The sequence below is a fragment of the Anopheles maculipalpis genome, chromosome 2RL, assembly GCF_943734695.1.
Source record: "Anopheles maculipalpis chromosome 2RL, idAnoMacuDA_375_x, whole genome shotgun sequence".
Taxonomy (NCBI): domain Eukaryota; kingdom Metazoa; phylum Arthropoda; class Insecta; order Diptera; family Culicidae; genus Anopheles; species Anopheles maculipalpis.
Window position 1 is genome coordinate 10,918,757 of NC_064871.1, and position 15,500 is coordinate 10,934,256.

General features: G+C 45.3%; 1 protein-coding gene across 1 annotated transcript in view; it reads right to left on the minus strand.

Moving 5' to 3' along the window:
* The window catches only part of LOC126560083 (dynein axonemal heavy chain 10), a 39,258-nt gene that overhangs the window by 23,030 nt on the left and 728 nt on the right, over positions 1–15,500 (minus strand). Inside the window, exons 2-29 of the mRNA XM_050216244.1 lie at positions 11,927–11,953; positions 11,732–11,770; positions 11,390–11,463; positions 11,099–11,222; positions 10,202–11,022; positions 9,855–9,966; positions 9,648–9,775; positions 9,052–9,242; positions 8,589–8,787; positions 8,435–8,521; positions 8,080–8,240; positions 7,523–7,667; positions 6,544–6,657; positions 6,260–6,452; positions 5,845–6,111; positions 5,489–5,596; positions 4,600–4,688; positions 4,019–4,102; positions 2,569–2,682; positions 1,892–2,481; positions 1,623–1,784; positions 1,435–1,540; positions 1,284–1,366; positions 922–1,213; positions 687–845; positions 464–616; positions 260–392; positions 9–94 (exon numbers count right to left, since the gene is read on the minus strand). Of these exons, the coding sequence (XP_050072201.1) occupies positions 9–94; positions 260–392; positions 464–616; positions 687–845; positions 922–1,213; positions 1,284–1,366; positions 1,435–1,540; positions 1,623–1,784; positions 1,892–2,481; positions 2,569–2,682; positions 4,019–4,102; positions 4,600–4,688; positions 5,489–5,596; positions 5,845–6,111; positions 6,260–6,452; positions 6,544–6,657; positions 7,523–7,667; positions 8,080–8,240; positions 8,435–8,521; positions 8,589–8,787; positions 9,052–9,242; positions 9,648–9,775; positions 9,855–9,966; positions 10,202–11,022; positions 11,099–11,222; positions 11,390–11,463; positions 11,732–11,770; positions 11,927–11,953 (4,841 nt within the window). The remainder of the gene's footprint in view (positions 1–8; positions 95–259; positions 393–463; positions 617–686; positions 846–921; positions 1,214–1,283; positions 1,367–1,434; positions 1,541–1,622; positions 1,785–1,891; positions 2,482–2,568; positions 2,683–4,018; positions 4,103–4,599; positions 4,689–5,488; positions 5,597–5,844; positions 6,112–6,259; positions 6,453–6,543; positions 6,658–7,522; positions 7,668–8,079; positions 8,241–8,434; positions 8,522–8,588; positions 8,788–9,051; positions 9,243–9,647; positions 9,776–9,854; positions 9,967–10,201; positions 11,023–11,098; positions 11,223–11,389; positions 11,464–11,731; positions 11,771–11,926; positions 11,954–15,500) is intronic.

Consider the following 15,500-nt stretch of genomic DNA (forward strand, 5'->3'; position numbering starts at 1 on the left):
GCACTTACCACTTGTATTTCTTCGTATTCGTGCTTGCATTGCAAAAAATCACTGTAATCCGTTAATGGAATATCAAACAGTTTTTCCGCATTTTCTACAACCAATCAAGAAATAAAATAAAACACAAAAAAACAGGAATTATTTGAAAAGTACCATTCTGCGAATCAAATTTGTTCGAATTGAAAGCAAACATGGCAAGAAAAAGAAAGATTAATGCCGAATGAAGCTTTCCATACCATAAAAAGCAAAGCAAACTGACCTAGCTCGATACGCTGACGATCCATTAGATCGATTTCCTTGCCGTACGAATCCATCAGCTCGACGCCCTTATCCAGATCTAATCCAACAGTACCTGGTCCTTCCGTTCGGAATTTTGCTATAAATTTTGCCAACTGGAAAAAGGAAAATTCTCTTACCAAACCCTGTCGGAGGAAAAACAGTTACCGTATGCGCTGTACCGTACCTCGTCACTGAACGTGTGTATTTCTTTTTGTGTGATTTCGGCAAACTTTGCCTTTGTGGGTTGCAATTTACCAGACCGCAACAGTGCCGAGTGGTAGATTTTCTTCCATCGCTTTTCCAAATGATATGCCATAATCATGTCACCGAGAGGGAACTGTAAAATGAGTTCCGAAAGAACAAGAGTTGAGCATTGGCCGACCCTGCCTTGCTCCGATCGTACTCACTTTGATGCGATGCTCTTCGAGGATGTTGTAGATTTCCTGGATTTCGTGTATTTTGAGCTCAACTGTTAACGTGGTCGATTGGATCGTCTGTATGGTTTGCATGACCGTCTTGAAATGTGACAGTTCCTTTACATGTTTATCCAAATCCGTTCTTAATTTCTGCAATTTGATGTGTTGTGAAACAATTTATACGAAAAGGGTCTACTGAATCGCCATGCATCGAGTTCTCACTTACCACCATGTGTTCGTGCAACTCTATCATCTGCTGGCGTGTTCTTTCGGCAAGAATATTTCCCAGCGTATTACGCCACTCCACCGCATGGTCGACTATGCCTCTTATCAGTGGTTTAAGGTTCACGCGAATGCTTTTGATGTCGTGGAAAGGTTTGTGGCGTTCGAGCTCATTAACGATCTGGGTGTAGTAAATGAATTTTTCATCCAGCTGAGCCAGTGAAACGTTTTGATTGAGAAACTTTTCACAAACACTCATCTTTTCGTACATCCATAGGTTGCGATATTTTTGCCAGCTAAACGTAGTAAAGCAATTAAGTAATTCATAAGGCTATTGAATGCTTTTAAATTTTTAAATTAAGCTACCTTTTCAGATACGTCAGTACTTCAGTAACGAGATTTTGAACGCTTTGTTGCAGATTTATTACCAACTCACAAACACGTGGGATCTATTTTGAGAAGCACAGCAGGAAACACTATAATCTGGATCAACTGGAGCAATCTTTGTAACACATACCTGCACAACGTCTTCAAAGAAAGTAAAGTAAAACTCCTTCTCCTCGCACTTTGTCACCGGACACGGAAGACAAGTTTCGGCAGTCCATCGTTTAAAATTTTTCAACCTGTAACGAACAATGACAGATGGAATCGGTCTTCCAGCAATCGATTTAAATTGCATATAAAAAAAAAGAGGCGAAACCTTACCTGAGCAAAAAATCTTTCACCGAGCTGATCATGATACTGTAGGCGTCCGTTGACGATGGTCTCATCAGAATTTCCGGCACCGTCAGAATTGCATCCACCTCGAACAACGGTTGATTGTGCAGAAGATGGTTCATGAACTTTTCCAAGTTTTTCGCTGCAAATCTAATGGCGAAGAGCAAATGCACGCGAAAACAGAAGGGATAGTTTGCGAATCGTTTATATTGCTGTCACAGCGATATCGTGTATCAAAGGTACGGAGCGGGTTATACCTGGTGAAGCAGCCAAACACTTGTTTCTCCCAGTGATTGTAGTAGTATTTCATTTCGGCACACTCGCCAGTAAACGTACCGAGCACTAAGCTTTCCAATTTAATCAGAATGGGCCCTATTGAATCGTACAGCTGCAGCAACTTGATCGTTTTCGCATTGCGATCCTTCTCCAGTGCGTCGAAGTAATCCCGGCACGGCTTAACACTGTCGTCCGTCTCCTTGATGGACACTTTCTTCGGCCGTTTTTGTCGCTTCTCCTGCTCGCTAGCGTCGTCTGTCCGGGTGGACGTAATGGTCGATGCAATTGCCGCACCGTCCGTCGGCGTCACACTGTCATGGCGCACGTCCTGCTGGTGGTGGTGCTGCTGCTGCTGCTGCTGCCGGTGGGACGAGTGGTGATGCGGATGATGGTGGTCCTTTTGTTGGGTCGGTGCTTTCAGCACAACTTCCGTCGCCATCACGCGGTGTTCCTTTGTTTTATCACTATCCAGTTCAAACATCGCGAACGATTCCAGCCGCTCGATACGCACTTTTATGTCATTGCTGATGTAACCAATTTGCGATACGAGTGACGATAAGCTCTTCATTAACTACGGGAAATGTTGCAACAAAGTATATAATTAAATCGCTAGAGTGAGTAAAATTACGCAATGCTCGTACCGGGGCAGCACACTTACCGTTTGACATTTTTCCGCGTACGCTCCGATGTTAAAGGATTGCCAGGTAAAGCGGCCAAGCCCGGCCTGGATGATTGTTTCAACTTCGTACAAATGACTGCGCAGGAAATGAACCTGAAAGGACAAAAAGGCAGTGCGAAATTGAGCCGCCATTGCTTATCTTTCCGAATTGCCGTATACAATTCGACATTTAAATCTTTAAAGAACTTCGGAAACACGTGGAAGGTTAGAAAATTAACACAGAATAATTTTATGTAAATTTTAAGCACTTATTTCAATCAGACGCTGTGTTATAGTCCGTCGTCTTCTTGCAGGAAGTTCAAAACAGAAGATTCTTTCCAATCTTCAAACAGTCCGGCAGACTCACCCAAAGAATGATGAAATTGAACCACTTGACGAATGAAGTGTCCAACTGTTTCCAAACACACGCCCCCGCCCTTCAACCCTACCCACCGTCACATCCATCTTGTGGACAACAACTTTCTGGTATACTTATCATTTTGCATGAATATTTATGACGACGGATAAATTAATACTCCTTCAGGCCGTGGGAGATTTTTGCTCTCGGTTGCAACTTTGGCAGACGTTCGAAATGAACCCACACACACAAACACACCCAAACACTCTCACACCTACAAATGGAAAGGATATGGGCCAGGATACTTGGGACGAATTAACTCGGAGAGTTCGTACGCTCATCCCAAAGACAGGGCGCCGGCCTCTTACAATCCAACCAGCCACAGCTTCACAGCAATGGCAGCTGCTTCTTTCAAAAATCAATCCGTTCCTTCGACCCAAAGTTGCTCCCATGAACTGATGATGCCGGTGGATGTGCTTGCATACTGAGAGCATCCCGTACGGAAATTACGGCCAACCGGCGCAGGCACCACCCAGTTTGCTATCGGAACTTGGAAATTGGTTTCGGTTTCACGAGTGTTGTCAATAATTTATGGAACAAAGGATTTTCTTGCCCATTTATTATGGAAATGTATCTCTTTCGGGATATATTAATCCGAAAATGGAATTGGAATTGAAGCGAGCTGATTACCATGCCAAAAGGATGAAGTTAATATTATTATTTTCTAGCGTTAAAATTGCAAGCCTTCGGGAGGAATGGTTTTCGATCGTTTGTGAGCAAAATGAAATTAGATAGATTTGCTCGATTGCATAACTTGTAATCCTTCTCTTACCTCCTTTTCTTCTTTTGGGGAAATGATTTTACTGTAGAGAAGGTTTAAAATAATTGTAAACTTGTGATTTAAAGGACACACAGTGGACACAGTGGGAGGCATCAAGACAAGAATATGTATAGAGGATTTATCGGGTACTAAAACGGGAGGTCTGGCGTCTTCACACGTTTCAAATCCCATCCGGACCAGTTCCCCCAGGCAAGTGTGACCTAGTGGGTCGTTAACCAAGAAAAATAGGAGCGTTTTAAAAAAGAACTTACCTCTGGTGTAGAGAGATTAAGCACAATGTCGTTGTATCTGTCCACCATTTTGCTGACACATTCCACATCACGGAACAATTGATCCTAGAAAATAAAATACAATTTTAATTATTCCTACAACACGACAAAATGTATAAAGAAACATAAGTTTCTTCCTTCATATTGGTGCGCTGTATGATTTGCTTTCTCTGAATCCATTTTATTTCTACCTTGCATAACAAAAACTACCAACGGCCGAAAGCACAATCCGTGCTCTAGCATTCTTTGCACGAATTTGGAATATATCGCTGTCACCGAGCCATAAGGCAAGGGATTGCAATAACTTTCCGCAAGAGGTAGCGCGCGTCCAGTTTGTCGGGACGCAAAATGTAGGGTCGGTGTGGCACCGGTTGAAGAGTGTTGCGGATAAACTAAGCTCTCTAGATATAAAAGGTGCAGAAATAGTGTAAATTTAACGGAAGCCGTAGAAGAGAGCACTAAAAACAAAAAGAAAGGAAAACGAATGGCGGTCCTTGGCCGCTCACGGACAGAACAAATCAGGCGTACCAAGTTGAAGGCGGGGGTAAGAAAATATTGCTTACTTTTCTCATAATGGCCATCCTAATGGTGGGACTTAATGTGAATCCCAAATACTCGAACTGTTGACCTTCGTTGATGACGTCGAATATGTCTGTGGGCAGCCGGGTAGCGCGTGTGTTGACAGGAACAGCACATTGAAAGAGACCAAAAAAGGAAAACCTCTCAGGATGTATACAAGCAAATGGGAACAGCTAAAAACAGTTTGCAGTGAGCCAAGTAAAGCGAACGGATTTGATCGCTCTAGTAGCATCGCCAGTTGGTAGTGTGGTTGCGCTTTCGCCGTGAAGCTTTAGTATTGTAGCATAAATTGAATCGCTGCTAGCGAAAGCTCCCGTCCGCAGTAATGGTCTGCGGCGGTGTGGTGGGCGTTTCGCAACGGAAACGGGGAAGCAAGAATAAATCAAAAGCCACTTCTGTTGGTTATTGGAAATGAAAATGATAATCAGCTTTCTCCGGGTTCCGGGTATCATCCATTCGTTTGCAGCGCTCTTGTCGCGCGTATCCTTTTGATATTTGAAAAATGAGGAGAAAAAATCTTGCGGCGAGAAGCGAGAAGGTACGCCATACGCTCGTGTGCGGCCGGCTCGAGATACCTCTTGTTTGGGATGGAATATTCATTCAGCTTCAACTACTTGAGGACGGATTCTGCTGGTGAGAGCTACGGCGCTCTAAAGGATTTCGAGACCGATTATTTAAGGCCGGAGTCGTTCTTTCTTTAAACGACAAACCTCCGCAAGTGCCGGCCAAAGAAAGCTGTAAGCGGGCAGATAAGCTGAAGCTACACGCAACCGGCGAAGCTAACCACTACGGGAGCCGATGAGTTAGGAGTGCTGTAAAGATGCGGCCCGATTGCTGACCGTGCAGTAAAAAAGAAAGCAGATTTTGCCTTACCGTAGGAAAAGTTCAACGCAAACTTAAGCTTGTACTCGATGAGCACCGATTCGCCGATTACTTCGCGCCACGTGGGAATTTTCTTTTGCGAAACTGCTGACACCATCACTGTGAGTTAAATAAAAGCAACAACAAAAAAAATTGGAAACACAGTATAAAGTTTATCATCAGTATCGGTCAGAGGAGATTGAGAGCGGTGGACACACACACACAAAGAATGGTTTTACAGGGAACGTTTAACACGTTAAGTAACTTTTTTTTGGGAGGGAGTGTTTGGTCGCCGGCCGGTGGAAGAGGTAACACTTGAGATGTGAAAAATCAATTTACTTGACAAAGTTTTGGCAACCGACACTTACGCTGGGCTTGATTGATTTTGAATTCGCTGGCGGGCGTTTGCGAGCCACTGGACGAAATTTGGGACGGTGTGTTGCGGGCCGCACGGACCAGCTTTTGGGCGAGCGCGAGCTGCGGATCGAGCGCATCGGGCCTGTTAACAAGCCACCGTACAGCCGTGGCGATGTTGGTGTACCGGGTGCGATCCTTGCCAGTCATCAGGGCGGAAGGGCGTCGTAAGGAGGCTTTTTCCTTTTTAACGTTCGCCGACTTTTTCTCCTTCTGGAGTTCTACAATAAGGAAAACAAAAAGGCAACAATGGCAAATGATTAATATGAAAAAAAAAGTCTGTTACTACTCGAAACAAAACAAGTGCACATGTGTAACAAAACTCAACAATAACTGTGCCCTCCTGGTACATCCTGACCCACTTCTTACCGAGCATCGTTTCGCAAAATTCCAATTTTAAAATGTTGCGCTTCAGTACACTGTTCACCGTTTTGGTACCGTGCGAGGTGAACTTTTGGAAATTGTCCTTCTCGTACCCTTTGAAGTCCTTCACCAGCTGCATGTACTGGCCGAACGCGGTGCGCTGGAGTGACGTTTCGGAATGTTTTTTACTCGCCTCAAACTGTCCAAAGTGGGTTTGAGAAAATTTTAAAGATTACTTCCAAAGCAGAAAATTATCAACAGTACGAGCTCGGGATGTTGTTCACACCTACCTCTCTAAATGCGGTCATAGATTTCCGGATGAAGTTTAGCAGCGAACGCACCCAAAACACGGCCCCAACGTAGCACGGCTCATTGCGCTGCAGGGGTGGATTGTTTTTATGTTTCTGCAGGATCAAGACAAAGAAAAAAAAAATGAAGAAGAAATTTGAAAAACACAAAACCAAATTTGTCACAAAACGCTACCAAGTCACGAACGGGCCTCGTTTGCTTCCCAGCGCGATGGCATTTGCAAAGCGACGTACGACAGCGGCAAGTACGGCATCAAGCATAAAGTGGGGGAGGTGGGACGACTTTGTAAAGGAATTGCAACTTTTGAATTGATTTCCGGAAACCATTAATAATGCGCCACCAAGCACACGTAAAGTTTTCCGGCTTTTGAATGGCAAAGTTGCGGTTACGTCGGCACAGGTAGCGTTACGTCGGCGTTTTCGAACCGAGCCCTGCGTTTTGTTGCTGTGTGCCACCCCCATACAGGGGAAAATCTTTCCGAACTGAAATCAATTATGAAGCACGACATAAATTGTAGGGGGTGCGTTTGCTTCCTCTTAATGCGCCAAACCCATGTGCACGTGAAACGTAATCAAATCTGCTACCAACAACTACCCGAAATAATCGCCCTAAGGTTGATGGAGAATGCTGTTTTTGAGCCCTCCGAACGGGATGCAATAAAGCAACGAAGGCAAAGGTAAAAAAAAAAACGCAGGAAAACTAATGTCATTTTCCCTTATTGCGCTCACGAAAAAGAAAAGCATCGGTAGAGAAACAACAACCAAACTAAGCAAAAGTTATGAGCACCGGGCCAAGTGGTTTTGCTGTCGTGCCCGTCGTAGCCGTCTTCAGGTTTTTTTTTTTCACTCTTTTTCAACCCCTTTTTTCGGCCCGCTTATGCTTATGCCGTGTGTACCGTTTGAGCCGCCTGTCGTCTGCCTAAAGTACCCTTAAAAGATGACAACAAATTTATTTATGTACCAGAAACTCGTGCTCCACCATCCCGACTTCCGCCAGGAATTGTTTCATAATATTTTCATACTTGGATGATAAATGCTTTGCCAATGCTGGCCGTGTTTCGATGCGGTCTAAATTTTTTATCAGCTCCAGCCCCAGCTCGGCGGACCTGTTGCGTTGCGGCAGTTTCCGGCGGTACCGCGTGGCAGGGGACACGAAATCGAATCCGGGTGCCCAATCGTACCGTTTACCGTTGCGGCAGCCGGCCACGCCAGCAGCGGAAATCAAGGTGTCCACCGATCCAAACCGAAAACGATGAAGAACCGTTGCCAGTGTGCAGTGGGTGTAGTGGTTGTGCACGTTTGTCCGGGGAGACCAGGGAACGTGGTGGTTGTGAAACCGGAAAGGAGAAAGAGGGTTAAAATGAGACGAGAAATAGAAAACATGTCCGAAACGCTCGTGCAAAACGATGGTCCACTGGATTACGGGTGATTTATGTACCGTTGCGGAGGTGCAAAAAGGATTTTGCACCGGCGTGCGGGACGAGTTTTGCCGGCTTTGGGAACGTGGGACGGACTCACCGGAGCGATGGAATGCAGCGATCCAGGGCTACCTTAGCTTCGTGCTCCACCTGTTCAACGCCCTTGTGAAAGTAGTCCAGCGTTGCCTCCCAGTTGGCCAAATTGCTCGAGGCAAAGATGTCGTAGTCGACCGAAATGATGTGATTGATGAGGCGATAAACCTACCCGATGCCGTATCCCACCCCAGCAAACGTGGTGACAGAAAAGAATGGATATCATTAGCGCTGATGAATTTCTACTTATCGTTAGGCTTGCTCGGGAAAGGCTTTTCCCCCGAAGACGGGCAGCCTACAGCCTGCCGGGAAAGCTGCTATCAGAAGAGTCTTTTTTAAGGCATGGCACAGCATGTACTTACCTTGCTTAAAGTGTTATCAACCTCTTCGGGATCGGTAATCATAGCTTTAAAGTTGGCATCGAAGATGTTTTCAAAGTCTAAAAATACCTGTAAAATGTAAAACGCCCCGTTAGAATAGTCGTGGCGTCATGGAGGTCCTTGGCAGCATGTTTACCTGAGCAATGTGTGCCATATCGTGACTAATGCGCGTCATGTGATCGATTTCCCGGAACAACACATTTTTATCAAACTCCCACCGTGACCCAATGCCGGACTGTTCGATCTGGGCCCGCGTGTCCATGTACGATTGCTTCCACGCCTGCAAAAGCGTAGCACAGTTCGTTGCGCATTTGTGTATATGCGATGCCGAGTGCCTATGAAGGAAAACGAGCATTACCTTTTACCGTGTGGAAGTGTCCAAAAAAACCCCTGAGTTAACAAATCAGTTTTTCAAGCGTTCCGAGAAATCCGAGTTACCGAATAGTAATTGGTTCATCAGCTCATGTGCACCAAACATTGTCAGTAGACGCATACAGACGATATCCACCGGCTACTAATTAAACTTTTAAACAACGGTACCGGACCGTATACCGTTTACACGTCCAGTTAATTATGATTTAGAAAAGGGAACAACTTACTTGAAAATGGTATCCACATTAATTAATATTTTAACTTTCTCCGCAAACACGTACGATATCTTCCCGATCAGGCTGAGCATGTTCTCGTCCAGGCTGTAATAGTTTGACATCGTCCAAATGTGTCTCAGTATGATCGTTATGTTCGGTATAATGGATAGGATGAATTTGAAGTCATCACCGGTTTTGATTTTCTGCAAAAAACCATGTCAAACGCACCGGACCGGCAACCGGCAAAAGCAATCCAGCATCCAAGCCGTATCAAAAGAATGGGCACGGTGTGAGATGAAATCAGAAAGGGAATGGATAGGTTAGAAGTTGTTAGACAGCAGGCTCCCGGTAGCAAATAATGATTATCATTGTAGAAAAGGGATGATGATGTTTGTTAGCAAAAATTCGCTCACAAAACGGTGTGAGTGTGCGTCCGTCTCTAGAGCGTGATTTTTCCCTGTCGTTGATGTTTGGCTTTGGCCCCGAAGCCGGACACGGGTTTCAACTTAACTTAGGCCCTAACGGGATGTTGTAATAGAAATTTAATAATAGCAAGAGTGGTGGTGCCACTCTAAATGACTCCCGCCCCATCCGTTCATTGCCTTTACCTCTAGATAGCTTTGCAGCATGGCCAGGTGTTCGACGTTCTCCCGGGCCAAACACAAAGCTTCCTTCAGTTTGCGGAATCGGTCCGGCCACGCTTTCATTATGTTGCTCTGATTATCTTTAAGGGCATCTGCAATTTAGCGTTAGGGAGGGGGAAAATGTTATTAAAATGTACAGAAAACCGAACGATCGGGGTACCGAACGCGTACCAAATACTTGAATCACAAACGGTGCCTTCAGTTGCTCCACGATCGAGTTGTACTGCAATTCTCGCTCGATCCACAGATTGTACTCTGCCATCGGTGTGCAGTCGGTTGGTTCCTGATTGTGGGTAAGAAAATATAGTTATAGTTAGTGTGTACTAGTGTTGTGCGCTACGAAGCGCACCCAAGGCTCCAAACAAACGGTTCCTGAGCCGACTCTGATTTCTATCCGGAGTCGAACGGTTCCGACGGTTCTGCACAGCTCTGATTCGGAACATTGGTTTTCCCATAACTATTGTGTACACAACATTCAATAATACCACGTACAACGTACGCGGCCTCATCACCCTTACCCGCTCGTTCGACTCTCGCAACACTTTCCCGATGTAGATGGACCATCCTTCGACGATTTCCTCCAGCTGCAGCGTGGTTAAATCTTCAATTGCGGTCTTCCCGATATCGACCTTAATTTTGAACTTATCCTCATCCACCGTGATGTTCTCCTGATTAGGCGCATTGTACTGCGTTGGCAGACCGAACGCACACTCCACGTGATCAATCGTCCATTGCAGTGTGTCGATAAATTTCTCCAGGTTAGCTTCCAGGTTCTGCTTCATGGGGCTTTCCTCGGGCGACGGTTTCGGTGGTTGCTGCTTGACCCGCTCCACCTGTCCCTTCACCTTCGACTCTTCCAGCAGCGTATCCCACCGTTCGGACGAAGTTGGCGCCGGTGGAAACTTTGCGTCCGAATCACCGGTCGTCGATTCGGACGCTTTCGTTTGCGTTAGATTCGATTCACTGCTGGGCGTATCGGCCAACGATTGGCGGCTACTATTTTCCAGTGCGGATTCTTCGCGCATCGCCATACTGGGTGTGATCTTTTTCGCCTGCATCGCTTTCATGCGAAAGTCGGACGGACGGGTGTAGTCAATCAAACCGACACTTGCCCTGCTGGACGAACGACCCACTGCCGACGGTTCCTCCTCGTCCGCACTGGCACTCTTTTCCGGTTTGGGACGCTTCGTGTCCGGTTCGTGAAACTGAAACTCCACGCCGGGGCGGTAAATTCTTTCCAGCATTTCTTTCGCGTTGTGTATCAGATTGCCTCTAATGCATCCCACGATCACTTTGCGCGGCATTTCCGCAATACAGTCCTCCAGATTTTGGAACGTACCTTTAAGGGCAAACAATGCGTCGGATATGATTACCGGATTTATGACCATTAGACCAAGACTACCCGCAACACATACCTATCGGTGTGCACAATCGCCGGACCATGTACACGTACCGGATGTTCGGATCAATTTTCTCCTCCGGTATGATGCCGAAGCAAATGTGTACGATTGGCGTTTTGATCGATGTCGGCACAATTTTCTAACGATGCGTAAGGCGTTTGTGTGTGTGTGTGTGTGTATGTAAAAAGGAAAACAACGACATTACTTTTCCATTAGCGTACTATGTTGCAAAAACGCCCCGGAGGTGGACCGCGATGCCTGCTTTAGTGCCACCATCAGCGAGCACCACCGCGCGTGAAAACTTACCGTAACTTCAACCAGCTCATTATCGTTGCTAGCCCCAAGGAATCCGGCGTCTCCAGTAATCTCATGGTCAGCGTCTAATTAGAAAAGTTGTTTCGAGTGGCAGAGCAAGTGCGAGAAAATAAGAAGGATTTTTTAATTAGAACGCTAACGACGGTGACGACGACGCTGTCCGGCACAGTCGGCGACGGTGTTGGGCAACTCAACAAACGACTAATTGCTATCCGCGGATGTTTTGCACGTCGTTTGTGCATTATTGCACATTGTTGTGTGCCATCACACCCCCCCACTAGTGGGGCGGATATTGCACTTATACTCATATTTTCCTTTGTCTGCCATACGTACCTCCTTTCTTTCCCTTCTTCGGTTTTCCTTTCTTCTTGCCTGTGGGTAGATGCGTAAAGAAAATGTTATTGAAAAGACAAAAACAAAATGGTGCTACTGTGTCCGTGCATTGCATAGTGTGCACAACTCAATCAAGTGCAAATATAAGTGCATTAAATAGTGGTATCAACATATTTTCGTGTGATATGCACTTACTGCCATCGTCTGCATCGTCTGCCGGACCTGAACCGGGATGTGGAGAAAGATAGTGATCAAATTGAAGTATTTTGTGGGGCGAAGGTAAATATTGTCTGCAAACATTTCGTTCAAGGGGTGGGCACTAGCATGTAAAATGTTATAATTAAGAAAGCGCGTCACAAGCAGTTTTAGCAGTATAGAACACACACGTCGACCAAGTCGACCAAGTTACTCGAACCTTGCTTTTGCAATGTAGCAATCTAGCAGAGGCAGCAGCATCCTGCAATGTAATATTGTCCCGATGCAGCACCCTGCAATCCGGAGAAAGTTAAAACACACTGCCACCGTGGTCCACCGTGGCACATTTTTGCAATACCCCATAGCGACACAATAATGCTATTAATATTGGCGCTTTCACTGGTGCACACACAAACACACACACATACACACACTTTCCGGATGCTGCTTGGTTCCGTGGCTCGATTGTGTGCTCGGTTGGGAGACAATAACAAAACAACGCAAGGGACGACGATGACGACGTTGTGCCTCCAAGCATGGCAACGTGATGAACCCACAATGTTTGCGCACGACGCTCGATGCGACGACTATGTACTCCTTTACCGGTAAGTCGACTAATAGTGACCGAAGCCGTGTCAGCATGGCTTCGACAGTGTGTTGTGTTGTAGGGAAGGGTGTTGCGTGGGGTAGTACAAATTTACAGCACAACACACCACTCGATCGGGCGATACGGATGAAGGACGACGGGCCGTTCGAACGATCGGTAGAAAAACATACATAAATCAAATTAACCGTTCCACGTACGTGTTGCCTGCAGGATATGAAAGGCAGCCATGCTCACATCCGTATTCATTTCCTTGCCAGGTCTGGATTTACCCTGGGGTAGTGTGTTATGGTGTTTTCACGTTGTTTTTTTTTTTTCCTGGCGTCTTGCGCTAACATTTGCCAGGAGCCGTTACAATCGAAGAATTCACCAGAGAAAAACGAAGCAAGGAAACGATGTGTATTAATGGTAATTATTGAGTGTATTGTTTAGCCATTTTGTAGCGATAAAGTTCATCATTCAACGCTTTTTGTTAAAAAATTAAGTTGGAGTTTAACGGTAAGTTAAGCCCTTTTTGTTAGCGAACATCCATCGTTGAGAAAGGAAAAGAAGTCCATCCCTGATAGTTTTTTTTTAATCCGACCGTACGTCTTGCTAACGGAATGTCTTCGCAGGGCGACATATCCCAGCATTTTCATGGAAAAGCATGGCCATTTGAACAGTATTGCTTGATGCTCATCGGAGCAGGGCATCGGTCTTGGCATTTATAACATTGTATTCGCAGTTTATTTCCAATTACTCCAATCGTGTTCAATATATATGACCAGGGCAATTTTTTGCGCTTTATTTAGTATAAGTGACCATCCTACTTACGAATATTTTATATTCTTTGAAGGCTGGTAATGACTCAGACTACTTCGTGAAAGCAACGCTAAATGTATAATAAGTGGTTGACACTCCATTGGCGGATGGATTACACTTGGAACAGGTGTGTCCTGGTGGTATAGACGACAGCGGCGCCGATATTTAAACGCAGGACCGTGGTACAAACACCATCCGGAACGCCCCACTGTAGTGAGGACTGACTATCCAACTTCATGGTATCGGTAAGTCTAGTAGGTCATTCAATGGCCGGCGTGATGAAGAAGAGTCCTAACGAAAGGAAGCAAAACACGCGGAATGTGTTGTCTGTCTACTGATGAAACGACTCTGATCGCTAAAAACAGGGCAAAAATTTGGATGATGGAACAACTATTAGCGAAATGTCCGTGTTCACTTGGGATAAGGTGCCCGTTCACTGTTTGGAGCAACAAATGTCTTCAAACCAATGTGAATTGTAGCTAGCCTGTAAATTAGTTTTAAATAATACGTCTAGGCCGTCCTTAATCACAAAAAAATCTTATCCGCTTAGGGCCTACGAGCAGTTAAATCTGTCTCTGAGTACGTATCAACTTGAATGGACTGTCGCAAGGGTAGTTGTGTTACAAAGCTGGGATTGGAAATAATTTTAATTACAAATCCCGTGACCATTCCATTTAGACATTAATTAAAAAAAACTATTTCACATTCAATAAACATTTCGTAAATCAGCATCCAGATTGACCTATTCTCCCTTTTCCCCCCATCCCCACCCAATCTTAATTAATGCGTCCCTCTACCATTATTTCAACAGCCAAATGGCATACTTTCTTACCAGAAAACGTCTGCAAAAATGCAGATAAGATGCATAATCTGAGTCCCCACCAAGGACAGAGGTGCAGTAAGCCACCAGTGAGCACACACAGCCATGCACACAGTTACCTGGTACACTGCCTTCCGTCAGTCAGGATAGTATCATCTCTGGTACGCCATAAAGCACACTCCATCCCTGAACTAGGAGGAAATCATGCATTCATAACGTACTCCAAAAGTCATTTTTCGCACGAGAGGATCTACCGAAAATTTATGTGATGAAACAAACGGTGGCCGGATCGGCAAACTGGCGAACACCTCGCGAAAAAAAAAACGAAGGAACGCCGAAACTAGCGCTGGCCCTGCTTAAGCGGCAGGAAGTTTGCATAGTACCGGAACAAAAGTAAAAGACATGCCAAACCCAAAAAAAAAAGCGAACTTCAAGTTGGGTTCACGGGAAAGGAAACTTTTCGTCCGAAGGTGTCTCAAGCAGATCCGCAAGCATAGAGAGCAAGCGACCTTTTGAGAGCAAGAAGTAAAAGGGAAATAAAAATGGGAAAAAATTATGTGATCCAAAACGTGGTGAAAGAATGCTATTTCAAGAAAATAACCTAACAAAAACAGTGTTTCAGACAGGAAGGGACGAAAAAGGTGACTTGTGAAACTTTTTTCTTTTTCATTTCACTTTGTGCATCCCCTAACCCTTTCATCGATTAGCAAGCCAGTCCAGAAAAGGGAGTTCTAGGTTTTTTTCTTATTTCGTCTTCATTCCAGCTAGAATATACTTCGTCGGGATATCTCTTACCAACGTGGACAGGTGGGCGGTTTTTGCCATTTTAGTGAATCCTCGCATTGGGACTCCTGGAAGGGAAGGGAGCGGCCAGATGGAGCAAAGCAGCAATCGAATGACATCGGTAATTTACGGCCCGACTAGATGAAAGTGTCATAATTTCACCGGTTTGCCGAGACTTATAGAGTTGAAGGCTCGATCTCTGGGGCCGACCGTAACTATAAATCCATACGAGAACATACACGAGGAGGTAGGAGGCCACGAGGCAATGAATTTCTCCACGCCCGCAGCACCACTCTCTATCCGCCGTAAACGATGGCCTGCAAGATGGAAGAAGCAGTGTCTCACTGCACTTGGAGAAAGAGCTCCAGATATCTAGCGTCGTTTTTTTTCACAGGAAGAACCCAGGAAGTCTGAGTGTGCTATTACTCATATGAATGTTTGCGTGCAAAACTTGCAGAGGGAACAGAACGTTGTTGATAAGAGATTGTTACAATGACCCATCCCATACAGACGGTTTACGATGTTGGGACAGTTGCTGGTGAACGCTCTTGGAAGGACGGAAAGTT